Below are 13,641 nucleotides of genomic sequence, written 5' to 3' on the forward strand. Positions count from 1 at the left end.
GAAACTCGCCGGAAGATGCGATTGACGCACCGGAGTAAGCTGCAGAAATTGTCTTAGGATTTATAGTAGTTAGCACAATGATTAAGTTGGAAATGGGAGGTGATCCCATTAGCTTAATCTTGGGGCAATTGGGCCCCTGAAAACCCCAATTTGGGCCGAATGGATCTACCCATTCGGACCATGATTGCTGTGGGAGGTGCAACCGCCCAAACCAGGAGGTAGCACCGCTTGGGCTAAGTCTCCCAGGGAGACTGAGCGGTGCAACCGCCCCAGCCAGGAGGTGCAACCGCCTGGGCTCAGTCTCCGAGCGAGACTGGGTGGTGCAACCTCTCCTGACAGGAGGTAGCACCGCCTGAGCTCAGTCTTCGAGCTTTGGTAGGCGGTGCAACCGCCCCAGTCAGGAGGTGCAACCGCCTAAGCTCGGTCTTCGAGCTCTGACAGAGAGGTGCAATCGCCCCTGACAGAGGTGGCACTGCCCAGAGGCTCAGTCTTCGAGCTCTACTAGGCGGTGCAACCGCCCCAGTCAGGAGGTGCAACCGCTTAATCCCGGAATTCCGAGAATTGACAGTTTTGAGCTCCAAATTTGAACTGGGTTGGGGCTTATAAATACCCCACCCATTCAGCACTGAAAGGTAGCATCTTACACTCGAAATCTTGATATCTTTCTGTGATTCTTAGAGCTCAAAATTGTTGTAAAGGCCAAAAGTTCTCCTCCCTCTGTTCTTCAAAGTTTTGAGTTGTAAAGAGAGGAGAGAAAATTTCTGTAAGGGTTGTCTCCTAAGCCCGTCAAAAGGAGTGAAACTGTAAAAGGGTGGTTGGCCTTCGCCTATTGAAGGAAGGCCTCTAATTGACGTCGGTGACCTCGTCGGTGGAGGAAGCCAAAAGTGGAGTAGGTCAAGATTGACCGAACCGCTCTAAATCTTGGTTTGCATTTACTTTGAGCATTTTATCTTTACTGCAAACCTCCTAAATAGCTACTGCCTTCTGCGCCTTTACGAACGAGTTTCTAAGTTCAGAACTTTCCGAATCTGTGTTTAGACGTAAATCGGCTTTTTCGTACGATCATACATTTCAGTTTACGTTTACGTTTTGATTTCAATCACAACTGCAAACTGCCTTCTACGCATTTATAAAACATATCTCATAGTTTAGTATATTCAAAATTGACATTTAGACGTAAACCGGTTTTATCGTACGAACGTCGCATTTCAGTTTGCGCTTGCATTCTTATTTTCATCATAAACTGCAAACTGCCATTGTAGATTTACTTTAACGTCATCTCGCTTAATCTTAAGTTAAAGTAATCTTAGAATCGGCTTTTATATCGAAATCATTTTTTTTATCAAACGAACGCAGCCTTCGGTTTTAATCGCTGAAATATTTCCGCTGCACTAATTCACCCCCCCCCCCCCCACCCCCCTCTTAGTGCTCTTGATCCTAACAATCCATTCGGCCCAATTTGGGTCTATCAAGGGCCCAATTGCCCCCCAAATTAAGTTAATGGGATCACCTCTCATCCTAACTTAATCTACATGCTAACTACGATATTTCCTAAGACATTTGCTACAACTTGCTCCGGTGCGTCAATCGCTTCTTCCGGCGAACTTCCAGCGAACATCCGACGAACCTTCGACGATGCTCCGGCGAACTTCCGGCAAACTCTTGGACTTGCGACGATCCACTTGGCGAGTTCCGACAAGCTTCTTTGGCAAGCTCCTGGACTTCTCGGATTTGTTCCCGCAGAACCTCCGACAACTATCCGGACTTCTGTCGAACTCTCGAACTCCCAACGTGATCATAGTCTTGACTCTGGCACAACTCCTGCTGCATGTCTTACTTCCATCGTAGTTAATCCTGCACATGTAAAACAAAACTTTGATCGAGACAATTAATCCTAAGCAATTAACCAAGTTGTCTGGCATGTCATTGGTCCCTCGACGCTTCGTCCGATTATTCGGCGCATCGTCCTCTCCTGCGGCCTATTACCCAATCAACCAGTTGACTCTGTAACTCCGATATCCTTGGCATAATACCCGTTCTTCTTGGCCCGATGCCCGAGTCCACGACCCGAAGCCTTCTGTCGATACATCGATCGATCCACCGGCCCGACGTCCAATCTTATGATATGTTCCTCCGGCACAACATGATTTTTCCTACTTTAATTGTCTCATCCTGATCGAAGCATCCTACATCACTCAAAACGTAAATTAAAACATAAACACATATCAAGTGGTTTCATCATCAAAATATGAGATTCAACAGTACCGAGCCAACCTCAAAACATTGATACGGTACAGTATTACATACCTTGATTTAAGTACAGTAAGAGTCGCACACAAGCTAAATTGTTGACAAAGAAATTGAACAATGTCTGGTGCCAACCTAGTCGAGGATCCCTAATGTACCAAGAACCTCTTATTTTACTGGCTTTACCCGGGACTATCTTTGATGGGTCTGCTCTACAATGTTTTACACATGAAATATTTGTTTAAATTGATTGGATATCGGGCTTCTAGAAGGTGAGTTTTAAAATTTCATCGTAGAGTTGCAGACTAATTTATCTGTTTGCTCTTGTGTTAATAGAAGTATCTCAGTCAGAACTAATTTATCTGTTGGATTACAGGTGACTACATTGTTTTCTTTGTCTTGGACATATTTGGGCTAGTTGGTCTCATGTTGACCTTCAAACCCTTTCTAACTCAACCTGGTAAGGAGGAGATCACAGCGAATAACTGAGGGCCTTCATCGGATGAAATGCCACAAGACCGTGTCACTGGTTCATGCCATGGTATACAATATATGCTACTTTTCATCTAAATATTATCATATAATAAATTTCAGAATGGATTGTCGAAATAAGTGAACAGCATTCCGTGGTTTTATGTCGTCTAATTACTTGTAATTTTCATCACAATTGTACTACGGAGGAGGTTGGGCATCTCTAAATATGCACTCGAAACACAAGCAACAAGAAATCATTAGTGCATTCTGTCAAAATAAAAAGAAAATAAATAAATAAATAAATAAAAACAAAGAGGAAGTATGCATTTGGTAATACGAGTGTTCTGTCAAAATTAAAACATCTAGGGAGCAGACAATTGGTAATATGAGCTAAAATAGATTGATGCAGCAAGTTGAAAATGGTTGAAGCATATCTATTTGGATCCATCAACAGAGCGAGCTTGGTGTATACATATTATTACTTAAGACTAAGGCCAGACAAGAAGATTATCAAGTGAAATAACTCTGGACCCCAGTCAGGTTCGTCACTACTACCCAACAAGTCACGAGGAAACAGTTATCAAAGATTTAAACAGTTTGTCAAATACAACAACAACAAAGTCAACTATCACCTTTCCTTGCACTATGAATGATTACTATTTGGGGGTCAATTATATCCATGAGGTGGTCATCTACATCCATATAATTACTATTTGGGGGTCAATTATATCCATGTAAAAAGTTATATATTTAGTTAAGTTATGTGTATTTAAATATTTATTTATTTTTTAAATTTTTTTTCACCTTTCCTTGTACTATGAATGATTGATTGATATTTTGCTTGGACCGATACTAATCGGGTGAAAAAGACGTGAAGGGATATGCAGATTAGTTTTGTCCATATAAAAGGCACAGTACGTGGTAACCCTAGGTTTCTTGCATGTGTCACGCATTGTAATATATATCAACGATGGGGAGGAAGAGAAGATAGAGCGATGAGGCATCTACGCCGATGCCAGAGGAGGAAGAAGAGGTAGGTGAGGCATCTGCATCAGCGTCGCATCGCTCTATCTCCTCTTCATTCTTGTTGACTGCCACATCATTAGGTGCAGCGCTGTACTGCCTCCTTTGTGTCGACGCCACACTGCTTTGCCTCATTTTTGCTTTCGTCGACCATCGTATCGTTAGAAAAGAAAGTGGGGGCAAAGCAATGTGGTGTCATCATAGATGCCTCAATTGCCTCCTCTTCCTCCTCCGGCGCTACATTGTTCTGCCTCCTCTTCATTCTCATCGACCACCTCATCGTTCGGTGCAACATCGCACTGCCTCCTTTAGGTCAGTGTTATACCGCTTTGCATTCTCTTTGTTCTCGCTGACCATCGCATCGTCGAAAGAGAAAGAGGAGGTAAAGTAGAGCGACGCAGATGCAGATGCAAATGCCTCACCTGCCTCCTCTTCCTTCTCTAGTACTACATTGCTCTACCACCTCTTTTGTTTTTGTCGACTATCGCATTGTTCGATGCGTTGCTACTCTACCTTCTCTTCATTCTCATCAACCACCATATTATCAGAAGAGGAAGAGGAGGTAGAGCGATACGGCATCGACATAAATGTCTCACCTTCCTTCTTTTTCTCCTCCGGTGCCACACTGCTCTGCCTTCTCTTTGTTCTCACCGACCATTGTATCGTTCGGTGTCGTGTCACACTACCCCTTCTACGTTGGTGCCACACCGCTCTACCTCCTTTTCGTTCTCATTGACCACCGCATCGTCGAAAGAAGAAGAAGTGGTAGAGCAATATAGTGCCAATACAATGCAGATGCCTCACCTCTCTCCTCTTCTTCTTTGTTATTAATATTCGGATCGATATCGTTAAGATTGACCACTCTATCGTTCTTACCGACCACCACAATAACAATCATCAACAACATTATCATCTAAGTGAAATTATCTTTATATCAATTATTTTTATATTATTTATGTATATACTATTATATACTATATCTTGTGACGACGGATAATATATAATTAATCTTAAAAATAAGAAAGAGACGGTTTCTGCCCGTTTAACGTATATGATAACGGGATCGTCGTAACCTATCATAATGGCTGTTATTTGGACTGTCACCCACCATGGCCTGTAACAAACAGTACCTGCCATCCACGTGATGTCGGTTGGGTTTCTTCCCTCTTTATTTATTCCGTTTTCCGCCTGACCCCCCCTTCCTCCGCGGAAGAGGAAGTAGCGGGGACCCTCGATCTCTACGCGGCCAGCCTTCCTTCCGCAATCTTCAGGTTATCCCGATCCATCCTCGGAGATTCTCGATCGTCTTCTTCTGGCCTAAATTTCTTATCGGTATCTCTTTTTGATTGGGACCGCGTCCGTGTACATCTTCCTGCTTTTGACCTTTTGGTATATTTTTATCCTATTGTTCTTATGCTTCTGCACGAATTCGATGTCAATTATGTTTTTTGCTTCAGATCGGTGGTCTTGTGTTGGATCTTGGATCCCTGTATGTTTATTGTTACGTTTTCTTGATGTATCTTAGTTTTTGCTGTTGATAGCTGACGGAACGATGGGGCTCTCCTTTGGGAAGCTCTTTAGCCGCTTGTTTGCGAAGAAGGAAATGAGGATCCTGATGGTCGGACTTGATGCCGCTGGTAAGACGACCATCCTTTACAAGCTCAAGCTTGGAGAGATTGTCACCACCATTCCGACCATCGGTGGGTATTATCCATCTCATCTCATCTCCTTGACTTTACTTCTCTCTTTGTGACATTGATCTTTTAAATCAAATGGTTTTTGTTTGTTTCTGTGATTGCTGCTGGATCTGTTTGAGAACTGGGCTTCCGGTGTCATGTTTATTGTTGATCGTGCATTAATTTTACCTATTTGGTTGAGTTAGTGATGTCGAAAATATTTAGTAGGTGTTTGTGTACATTAACTGTTTTTCATGATGAATGCATGATATTTATGTTTCTATCTGCTCAAAAGCATAGTTAATGGAGAAGTATTGGCGTGATATATTTATTTCAATGCATGAGAAGACAACTATCTTCTTTTGTTTTTTTTGTTGTGGTGCAAACAAGAGTTTAAAATTTGAGAGGGTAAGAATATGTCCGACGCAAATTTGAGAACCCATGATAGCTCCTTTTATTGCATTGACTGCAATGAGTTTTTGTTTGGGTAAAGGTCTTCAGGAAGATTTTATTAAAAACACAATGACGATCTTGAAGTGCGACTCCAGTCCATGATTCATATATCTTTTATGTATTTCTTTAACTGCTAAGAAAGAAATTGCTGAAGGTGATGTGCTTCTATAGTTCTTTTATATATTTGTTATTTTTGATACATTGCTGGTGTAATTGACAAACATTGCTGAACACCGGTTAGATACTGTTTCCTGTATAATTTAACTCAATGATTCTATTGACAATTTTAAAATTTGTAGATCATTTGATCATATCTTTTAATACCTACTGAATTGTGTGGACTGTAAGAATGTAGATGAATTATTCAGTTAGCTTAACACTCTCACTTCCTTTCCCCTTCTCTAGATTTGGCCATTGCTTCATCCTCAACTCGTTCCCCCTAATAGCCCTATTTTTGAAATAAACAGTTCTGGTAATTATTGATTTGATTGATGATGTCTCCCTGGGGATGGTTATGTTTTTCTTTTAAAAAATGTTTCTATAACTTTGTCCTAGTTATATTGGAAATCGGACATTATTGTTTTAATTATGGATGATATAAAGGGTTGGTGTTTCAAAGCAGTTAAAATGTATATGCTTACAATGTCATAAATCTTGAATATATTGTTCAAATTATTATGGTTGGTTTCAATGCAGGATTCAATGTTGAGACTGTGGAGTACAAAAACATTAGCTTTACTGTTTGGGATGTTGGTGGTCAGGATAAGGTACTGCTTTGATTATGGTAGTCAGCTTTTTACTGTCCAAGAAATTGAAATTATTTAACAAGAGATATTAAGTTATGTGAGTAAATTGCCTACAATATGTTATTTTTGTTTTAGAATAATTGATCAAACATTGCGTGTTTTAAGGTATGATCATCTTGAAAAAGTTGCATAACATATAAGATGTTTTACATGCAGAAAGTACCTTCTTGATGCCATTATGATTGGTCCATCATTAGTAACTAACTTGTTTGCATATTTCTCAATGCCTATGTTCTGGTGATCTTGTTGTTTGCAAGAACAGATCAGACCTCTGTGGAGGCATTACTTCCAAAACACACAGGGCCTTATTTTTGTTGTTGACAGCAATGATCGGGATCGTATTGTTGAGGCAAGGGATGAACTCCATAGGATGCTAAATGAGGTAACATCTCGTAGTGGTAATACTTGCCTCATAAAGTTTTTAGTATTAACTCTGTTCTTGACTTCTTATACAACAGCTCATGGAAAGTCTAATTCATGTAGAATTTCATTACATTTGCAATGACAACTTGTGTATTTTTTTATTTCAGATTTCTTATAACACTCTAGGGTATCCCATTCTATAAACTTTGACTTCCATTAGATTATTCACTAGTGAAGATAATTATTTTTGTCTGCTCTTTCTTTGTGAAAAATTTCCCTTGTATGATTATCCAGTGATAAAGTGGCTGTGATTTTACACAAAAAATCAGTGATTGATGCAATGAAAAACTTATATGATTGTACTTCTCATAGAATTTCTTGCGATTCAAACTTATATCCTGTGGGAAACAAGAGGCCTGCTTTTTTCTTCTTTTGCCTGTAAAGTTTCTTTAAAATGTTTTTTTTTGTTATTTGTAGCCATCATTCTGCCCCCCTCACCTAAATGAAAAAAAGGCTAAATTTCAGAAACCTACTATATTAGATTTGCTAACAGAGTACAGATGAGCAACTGCATGACTAAATTTCAGGGCCTCTGTCACCCTCACCTGCCCGAAGGTCAATGAATAGGCTTCACTTTAGTGTAAGCTAAATGAGTTGTGAATACGTAACATATGACACTTCACTTGAATTTTGTTTCATGCACATGGTACTTCTTTCTCATTGTATAGATTTATATAACATTTTGGAGCTTTAGATATTTGCAAGTCTTTACTTCCACTAAACAAATTAATTCTTTTTTTTCCTCGTTCAATGTTAAATTATAAACTGAAATTTGCAAGCATGTTCTAGAATTGCATCTTTTTTCACTTTTCCCCTTTTTTCCAAGTATTTCTGGATTTGTAAATATTCCTTTGACAGAAAAAATAAACAGATAAAAACTTTCTGTTCAGGTCTCCTGCTTAAATAAAAAATATAAATAAAATTTTAAACATGGTACAGTTTGCTTATCAATTGCATCCTTGAACTAGCAATTGTCTTGTTCATAAAGTCAGACAAGAATACATGAATTACTGGCATGGTTAGTCTTGTCAAGAACTGTAAAACTGAACGTAAATTCATGTATTAATAGTTATAATATCTACAGGAACTAGAGAAAGTTATGGATCACAAAGCCTAAATTGAAGAATGATCCATTGGATGATTATTGAAACCCTTATACTGAACATTTAGATTGTATGAAATTTAGAACATGTCAGATGTCTTCGTTGCTACAGTAAGGTAATTGTTTCTTATTATGAATTAATGAATTAGTGTTTCATCTCTTTATGTGTTTTGAGACTGATAGGATGAGTTAAGGGATGCGGTTTTGCTTGTGTTTGCTAACAAACAAGACCTTCCAAATGCAATGAATGCTGCTGAAATCACTGATAAGCTTGGTCTGCATTCCCTGCGTCAACGACACTGGTGAGATATTCTTCACTTTCTGAACTAATAGTTTCAAATGCTTGTCTTTATAATATCTACTTTGTACCATGGCCCATGGGTGCAGATGGGTTACACGGAAGTAAATCAATCATACATTTGATGATTAACTAAAGTTTGATAGCCTTCTGTTTGATCCTTTTGGTAAAGGACCACATGACTTGCATTCCATTGTCAATTCCAAGGTTTTGGATTGAGAATTTGCTGTTTAGAAGATCTGGATTGGCATAACAGCTATGGGAGAAACGAGGTCTCAGTCAAAAATGAGCTATAAAATCACTAAAAATGAAAAAAAAGGCTTCACGATTCGTCTTTGTTTGGATAACAAAATGATCCATGTTGTGGCCAGAAAAAGAAAAAGGAGGCGTCTCCTGTGAGTTACGGACCAGCATGTTCTTAGCACATTTTGTGCCGCATAATGGCAGAAAACTGGAAAGGGTAGTCTCTCTCATGTATGATGCTGCATCAGAAAGAGGAAACAGAACAAACTGAAGGACAAGAAGAAAAGTGGTCTGATTCCTTTCCTCTGTTTCATGACTCATGCATCTAAGATGCATGCTACTGCACAGTGACAGAACGGGATGTGGATGAGAAAATTTGGGGTCTAATCCAAGCTGATCTTGAGCCAATTCAGCATAGATTGGTTATTAACCTAAAATCAATCACATCTCCTAGTGGCATATGCTGATGCTGACCCCCATTGGCATCCATCATTCTCACTTATAGCATCTAGAAAGCCTGAACTGTCTAATAAAGTGTGCATAATTTTTTCAGTTAGGTATATCATGCACATTTTTTATTATTTGCAATTTTTTCTTACACCAAAAGAGCCAAGTAAGCAAAACACTTAAGGAAGCGCCAATTTGACATGCTTAATCTATCTGTTTGAAATGAACTTATACATCTAAACCTTGAAAACAGCATGCTGGGCGACTCTTGAGCTAGGTTCGATGTTTTTAAAATCCTGGTGAAAGAGCAATTTGTATTCCAGCGAATTAATTGCTTGGCCTGGTCATTTGATGTTTGACCCTCTCTTCTTTGTCATGGTTCTGGGACCCTTAGAGTCTGGCTGACTCCCTACGGTTAACTTAATCTTATCAAATTTGGTTCAATCTCCTAGTGGACTTGATATTCTATCTTTGTTTTCTTTAGTTCTTTGTTCTCCAACTTACAGATTGTGCGAAACATATATGTAATTTTGAAAAGGCATTTTCTGAAGTTTGAGACCTTTAATTTGATATTTGGTGATCAACAAGACAGGCCTACTTGTTTGTCGTATTCTCATGACCGATCATGTGACTGCAGAGTGCGCTCAGCAGTCTGGTCTGACTCTAGAGGAAAAGGAAAGTGGAGAAGGGAAATTCATCCAAACCTCTGCATTTTTCTAAGAACGATCTAGTCTTTCATTTTATTCACTTTCATTGGCCTCTTATCCATCTACAGTGAACAATATTTGTGTATTTCTGGTCATGTTTGTCTGCCACTCCCAGGATGACATCTCCTTGTGCGATGAACTTCCATTATGACTTCCCTTAGTATCTATCATAGGCATCTTTTTCTTTGTATATGTGTGTGCATGTGTGTTGAGCTCTTGGTGTTTTCTGTATGGACATAAGTCTGAAAATTAGTTTGTCAAAGGAGCTGTCATGGTGTGAAAGGTGGTGTGATCATTGAGTTTGATATGCTATGCAGGTGCAGAACAAATTAATGACTTGTCATATTGGGAAAAGTAGCATTTCAACCAGCTTGGTCTGTGTGATTATTAAGACTAGAATAGCAGTATATCTTTAAATGAAGAGTTTTGTATCTTGTTTTCTTGCTAAATTCTTTGAATTGAATTGCACAACAGAACCTAATCATTCCATACAGGGTTCTGCATTCTGATGGTAGATCTCAAAAATGATTGAATAAGATAAATAAGGCCACTGGGATTGCTGACTGGTTATGTGGACTTATTATGGTCAGGTACATACAAAGCACTTGTGCCACATCTGGTGAGGGTTTGTACGAGGGGCTTGATTGGCTCTCCAGCAACATTGCCAGCAAGGTATCTCCTTTCTCTTTTGTTCTTCCTTTCGGGTTGGTTATTAACTTAAGAGTTCCAAGTCTATGCATGCGTGTATGTGTAGCACTAGAATATGTTGATTGCCAACTTCATAGAGAGCTGTGTCCTACTTCCTGTCTTCTGGCTTTTGTGAAGAAATCTCTTTCTCATAAGTTATAATGGTAATACAATAATCTGTGCTGATAACATAAATTATCTTGACAGTAACCGACAGCAGCAGTATTGCCCGTTCACGGCATAGTTGGATGCTTTCATGACATCAGGGACCAAGAGCACTCAAATTTCCACGTAGGTGGATTATATTTTTATGCCCCGCCCCCCATCCGCCCCGCCCATTTTCTATTTCGTATTTCAAAAAGCTTCAAGAAAAAGTTTGCAGTACACAGACGTGCTGCTACTACCTTGTAGCGTTTGTATGTCATATCTATTTCTTTTCCGATGCATTAATGGCCTTTTGTTGAATGGTTTTTGGTGGATGATTTTACTTTGCTCGTTACCATTACTATTCTCTTTTTTTTGCTTTTCTTGACATTGGGTCTATCTCCTTCATCTTTGCACCCGACAAGGATGCGGTTGCTGAGAACTAACAATGCAACGCCAAGCCTTGTCGATAGAGACGAGAGCAGTTAATGGAAAAGCTCATGGCGAATCGATCCTTGTTATGATGATATACCAACTGCGTGATGCAGTCAGTACATGTAAAAGGGTTTTGTGATCCTCGGATTCATTTATAGTCAATTCGATAGCATATTATATATATATATATATATATATATATATATATATATATATATAATATTAGGTGGGTTGGAAAAACACCTGACGTGTTATTAGGTTTTTCCCTAGTGAATCCAGAGAGCGTTGAGTGAAAAGATTTTAGGCTTCGGATTGAGTTAATCCAAGAGAGAGTTATTACTTGTATTTAGTTTTCTCATATAATCAAGAATTAGGCTTTTCTTCCATGGACATATAAAAGAATGTCGTCGAACTATATTAATATTTTGTTATGCTGCCAAAAAAAAAAAGAAGATAAATACGATAACATGAATGATGATGATTAAGTTGTTGCAACAACGTTGATTCTCCTTGTAGCAAACTTAGATCAGCAACTTGCTGACAGATTTGAGTCGACGACTCCAAAAGGGGGCTCCTTTCCAACCCATGTCGCCTAAATCAAGCTCATAGAATACCAAAACCATGGCCACCGAGGACAAAGCCATCGGCACAGGACCAAAAAACCACAACAGCATCGGAAGCGTGACCAAAAGCACTCGGTTGCCCACGACAGCCAACACGCACCCTCTCTTCAGCATCTTCTGCGCCTGCTTGTGAAACTCCTCCTCCCCGGCATTGATGAGGAAGTTGGCGTCGATGAGGCACCCGATCGCCAAGGAGTTGGACAAGAAGCTGAACAACAAGAAGAGCAAGGCAGAAGCGTATTTCAGCACCACCGTCGACCCTTCTTGCGAACCGAAGAACTCGTGCCGGCGGAGATGGCTCGAGTTGTAGGCGTTGTTAGCCAGAGCAGCCAAGGAGGTACTGATGGTGACGGCGATCGATGCCGAGAGTATCGCCGACATGAGAGCGTTCCGTAAGCTCTGGACGCCTAGCATGTCTTTCTTCTTGTTGTCCTGCAGCACTTGAGTGAGTCCAAGAGAAATCTGGGATGGTCGAATGAAGAACAAAGTGGTGCACTTGGTTTCTTTTGTTGATCACCTGGATGACGCCTTGCAGCCATGTTTCTCTCTTGCTCATAGTGTACCCGATCGTGGTGGCTGGTTGCTTGGCCTTGGAGCCGAACCAGATGTAGGTGTGATAACCTGCTGTCAGGAGGAGGCTCAAGGGAACTAGAATGAGATCCAACGGATATCTGCACAAATCCATTCTCTGTGTCACTCACAACACACAGCGACAGATATGAACGCTTGTACCTATATATATATCTATCTATCTATCTATATCACCTATTTGTTTCTCCGTTTCAGGAGCTGAGGCAGCAGGCATTCATTGTTGGAGTTAGGTAGTCTCAGTCCACAGAAAAAGGGTTATCGTAGTGGTGCCACCTTCAGCTCCATAAACTTATAATTTTAGGATCTATCTTGAGAATTCTTAATTCAACGAGGCCGACTTGGTTGGTTCTCTTCATCTCCACAATGTGTCATCCGAGAAGTCAGCTCCACAATGTTATTTTAGAAGACCTTCTTTAAGAATTTAATTAGGCTTATTGTTTCCTTCCGTGTGAAATATGATAAAATCCGTATATCTCTAAACTTTGATAGGAAAGTAAAATATGATAAAATACTTTTTGAGTTCTCTTAAGTTTTTCTGCTATGAATCTAAAGAGGAGAGAGCGTTTAAACATACGAGATATTTTTTGAATTTCTGTGAGAGTGTGTAAAGTAAATTTGTACTTTAATAAATTTGAAACTTAATTAGTATCGACTTTCAATTATGTTGTTGAAGTCTTCTCTATCTCCCTCCCTAACTAACGTAAACTAATTATAAGTTTCAAAATTATTAAAAAATGACAGATAAACATTCCATTAGGTAGGTAATTGAATGACGACAAGAAACTCTAAAATCCATGTCAATGGTCTAATTATCAGTGGCTTAGTTAGGTAGAACGTAGAGTCCCGGAAAGAAAATATTAAACATTGGCGTAAGATAGAAAAGAAGCACGGCAAAGTCTGTATACTGCCTTAATGGATCAGAAAAGAAGCCATTAGTCTCATCTTTTATACTTGGCTAAAAGTGACATGCTGAATTCAGCATGATCAGTAAATTTAACCATCAACTAGCAATGTTCCAAAGTGACAAGGATCAGAATGGACATTAGTATATGACCGAGGAAGTGCCATCTTCTTTTAGGAGCGGGCACGCTTATCTCTTCTACAAAGAAAGAATAATAATAGGTTAGACTGGTGGTGTTGCCCTCTGGAAGAAGATTGATGCAACCAGACGCAGTGCAAATATCCAATAGTCTCGTGGATCTTCCTCGACACCTATCGTCACCGTGAGTTGATTTTTAGTAGCGTGGCTCGTTGGACCTCTC

General features: G+C 39.6%; 3 protein-coding genes across 7 annotated transcripts in view; 2 read left to right on the forward strand and 1 right to left on the reverse strand.

Annotated features, from left to right (window-relative positions):
- LOC135627468 (probable peptide/nitrate transporter At3g43790) overlaps positions 1 to 2,922 on the forward strand; it is a 58,254-nt gene extending 55,332 nt beyond the window's left edge. For all 4 annotated transcript variants that reach the window (XM_065133578.1, XM_065133576.1, XM_065133577.1 and 1 more), the window contains one exon: positions 2,624 to 2,922. In XM_065133578.1, coding sequence (XP_064989650.1) covers positions 2,624 to 2,736 — 113 coding nt within the window. In that variant the 3' untranslated portion in view covers positions 2,737 to 2,922. The remainder of the gene's footprint in view (positions 1 to 2,623) is intronic.
- Positions 2,923 to 4,874: 1,952 nt separating this feature from the next.
- LOC135626309 (ADP-ribosylation factor 1) lies at positions 4,875 to 10,933 on the forward strand. 2 transcript variants are annotated; one of them, XM_065131527.1, is made up of 7 exons: positions 4,875 to 5,015; positions 5,286 to 5,444; positions 6,570 to 6,640; positions 6,942 to 7,061; positions 8,388 to 8,506; positions 10,490 to 10,571; positions 10,794 to 10,933. In XM_065131527.1, exons 2-7 carry the CDS (start codon positions 5,297 to 5,299, stop codon positions 10,794 to 10,796), a joined length of 543 nt encoding a protein of 180 aa, XP_064987599.1. In that variant the 5' UTR covers positions 4,875 to 5,015; positions 5,286 to 5,296; the 3' UTR covers positions 10,797 to 10,933. The 2 variants fall into 2 exon arrangements, with proteins under 2 accessions (XP_064987599.1, XP_064987600.1); XM_065131528.1 differs by having other exon boundaries at positions 4,943 to 5,133.
- Positions 10,934 to 11,640: 707 nt separating this feature from the next.
- On the reverse strand, positions 11,641 to 12,562 carry LOC135626308 (uncharacterized). The gene is made up of 2 exons (XM_065131525.1): positions 12,306 to 12,562; positions 11,641 to 12,220 (listed from the first exon to the last, which is right to left on the reverse strand). Exons 1-2 carry the CDS (start codon positions 12,471 to 12,473, stop codon positions 11,687 to 11,689), a joined length of 702 nt encoding a protein of 233 aa, XP_064987597.1. The 5' UTR covers positions 12,474 to 12,562; the 3' UTR covers positions 11,641 to 11,686.
- Between the last annotated feature and the right edge of the window lie 1,079 nt (positions 12,563 to 13,641).

Source organism: Musa acuminata, chromosome BXJ2-11 (genome assembly GCF_036884655.1).
Source record: "Musa acuminata AAA Group cultivar baxijiao chromosome BXJ2-11, Cavendish_Baxijiao_AAA, whole genome shotgun sequence".
Taxonomy (NCBI): domain Eukaryota; kingdom Viridiplantae; phylum Streptophyta; class Magnoliopsida; order Zingiberales; family Musaceae; genus Musa; species Musa acuminata.

Bases quoted from the DNA above. Each gene is read 5' to 3' on its own strand.
- LOC135626308 (XM_065131525.1), bottom strand. From the start codon at position 12,473: ATGGATTTGTGCAGATATCCGTTGGATCTCATTCTAGTTCCCTTGAGC. The intron at 12,221-12,305 runs GTGATCAACAAA...CAAGTGCTGCAG, and splicing joins GGCTGCAAGGCGTCATCCAG to GACAACAAGAAGAAAGACAT.
- LOC135626309 (XM_065131527.1), top strand. From the start codon at position 5,297: ATGGGGCTCTCCTTTGGGAAGCTCTTTAGCCGCTTGTTTGCGAAGAAG. The intron at 6,641-6,941 runs GTACTGCTTTGA...TTGCAAGAACAG, and splicing joins ATGTTGGTGGTCAGGATAAG to ATCAGACCTCTGTGGAGGCA. The intron at 8,507-10,489 runs GTGAGATATTCT...TATTATGGTCAG, and splicing joins TCCCTGCGTCAACGACACTG to GTACATACAAAGCACTTGTG.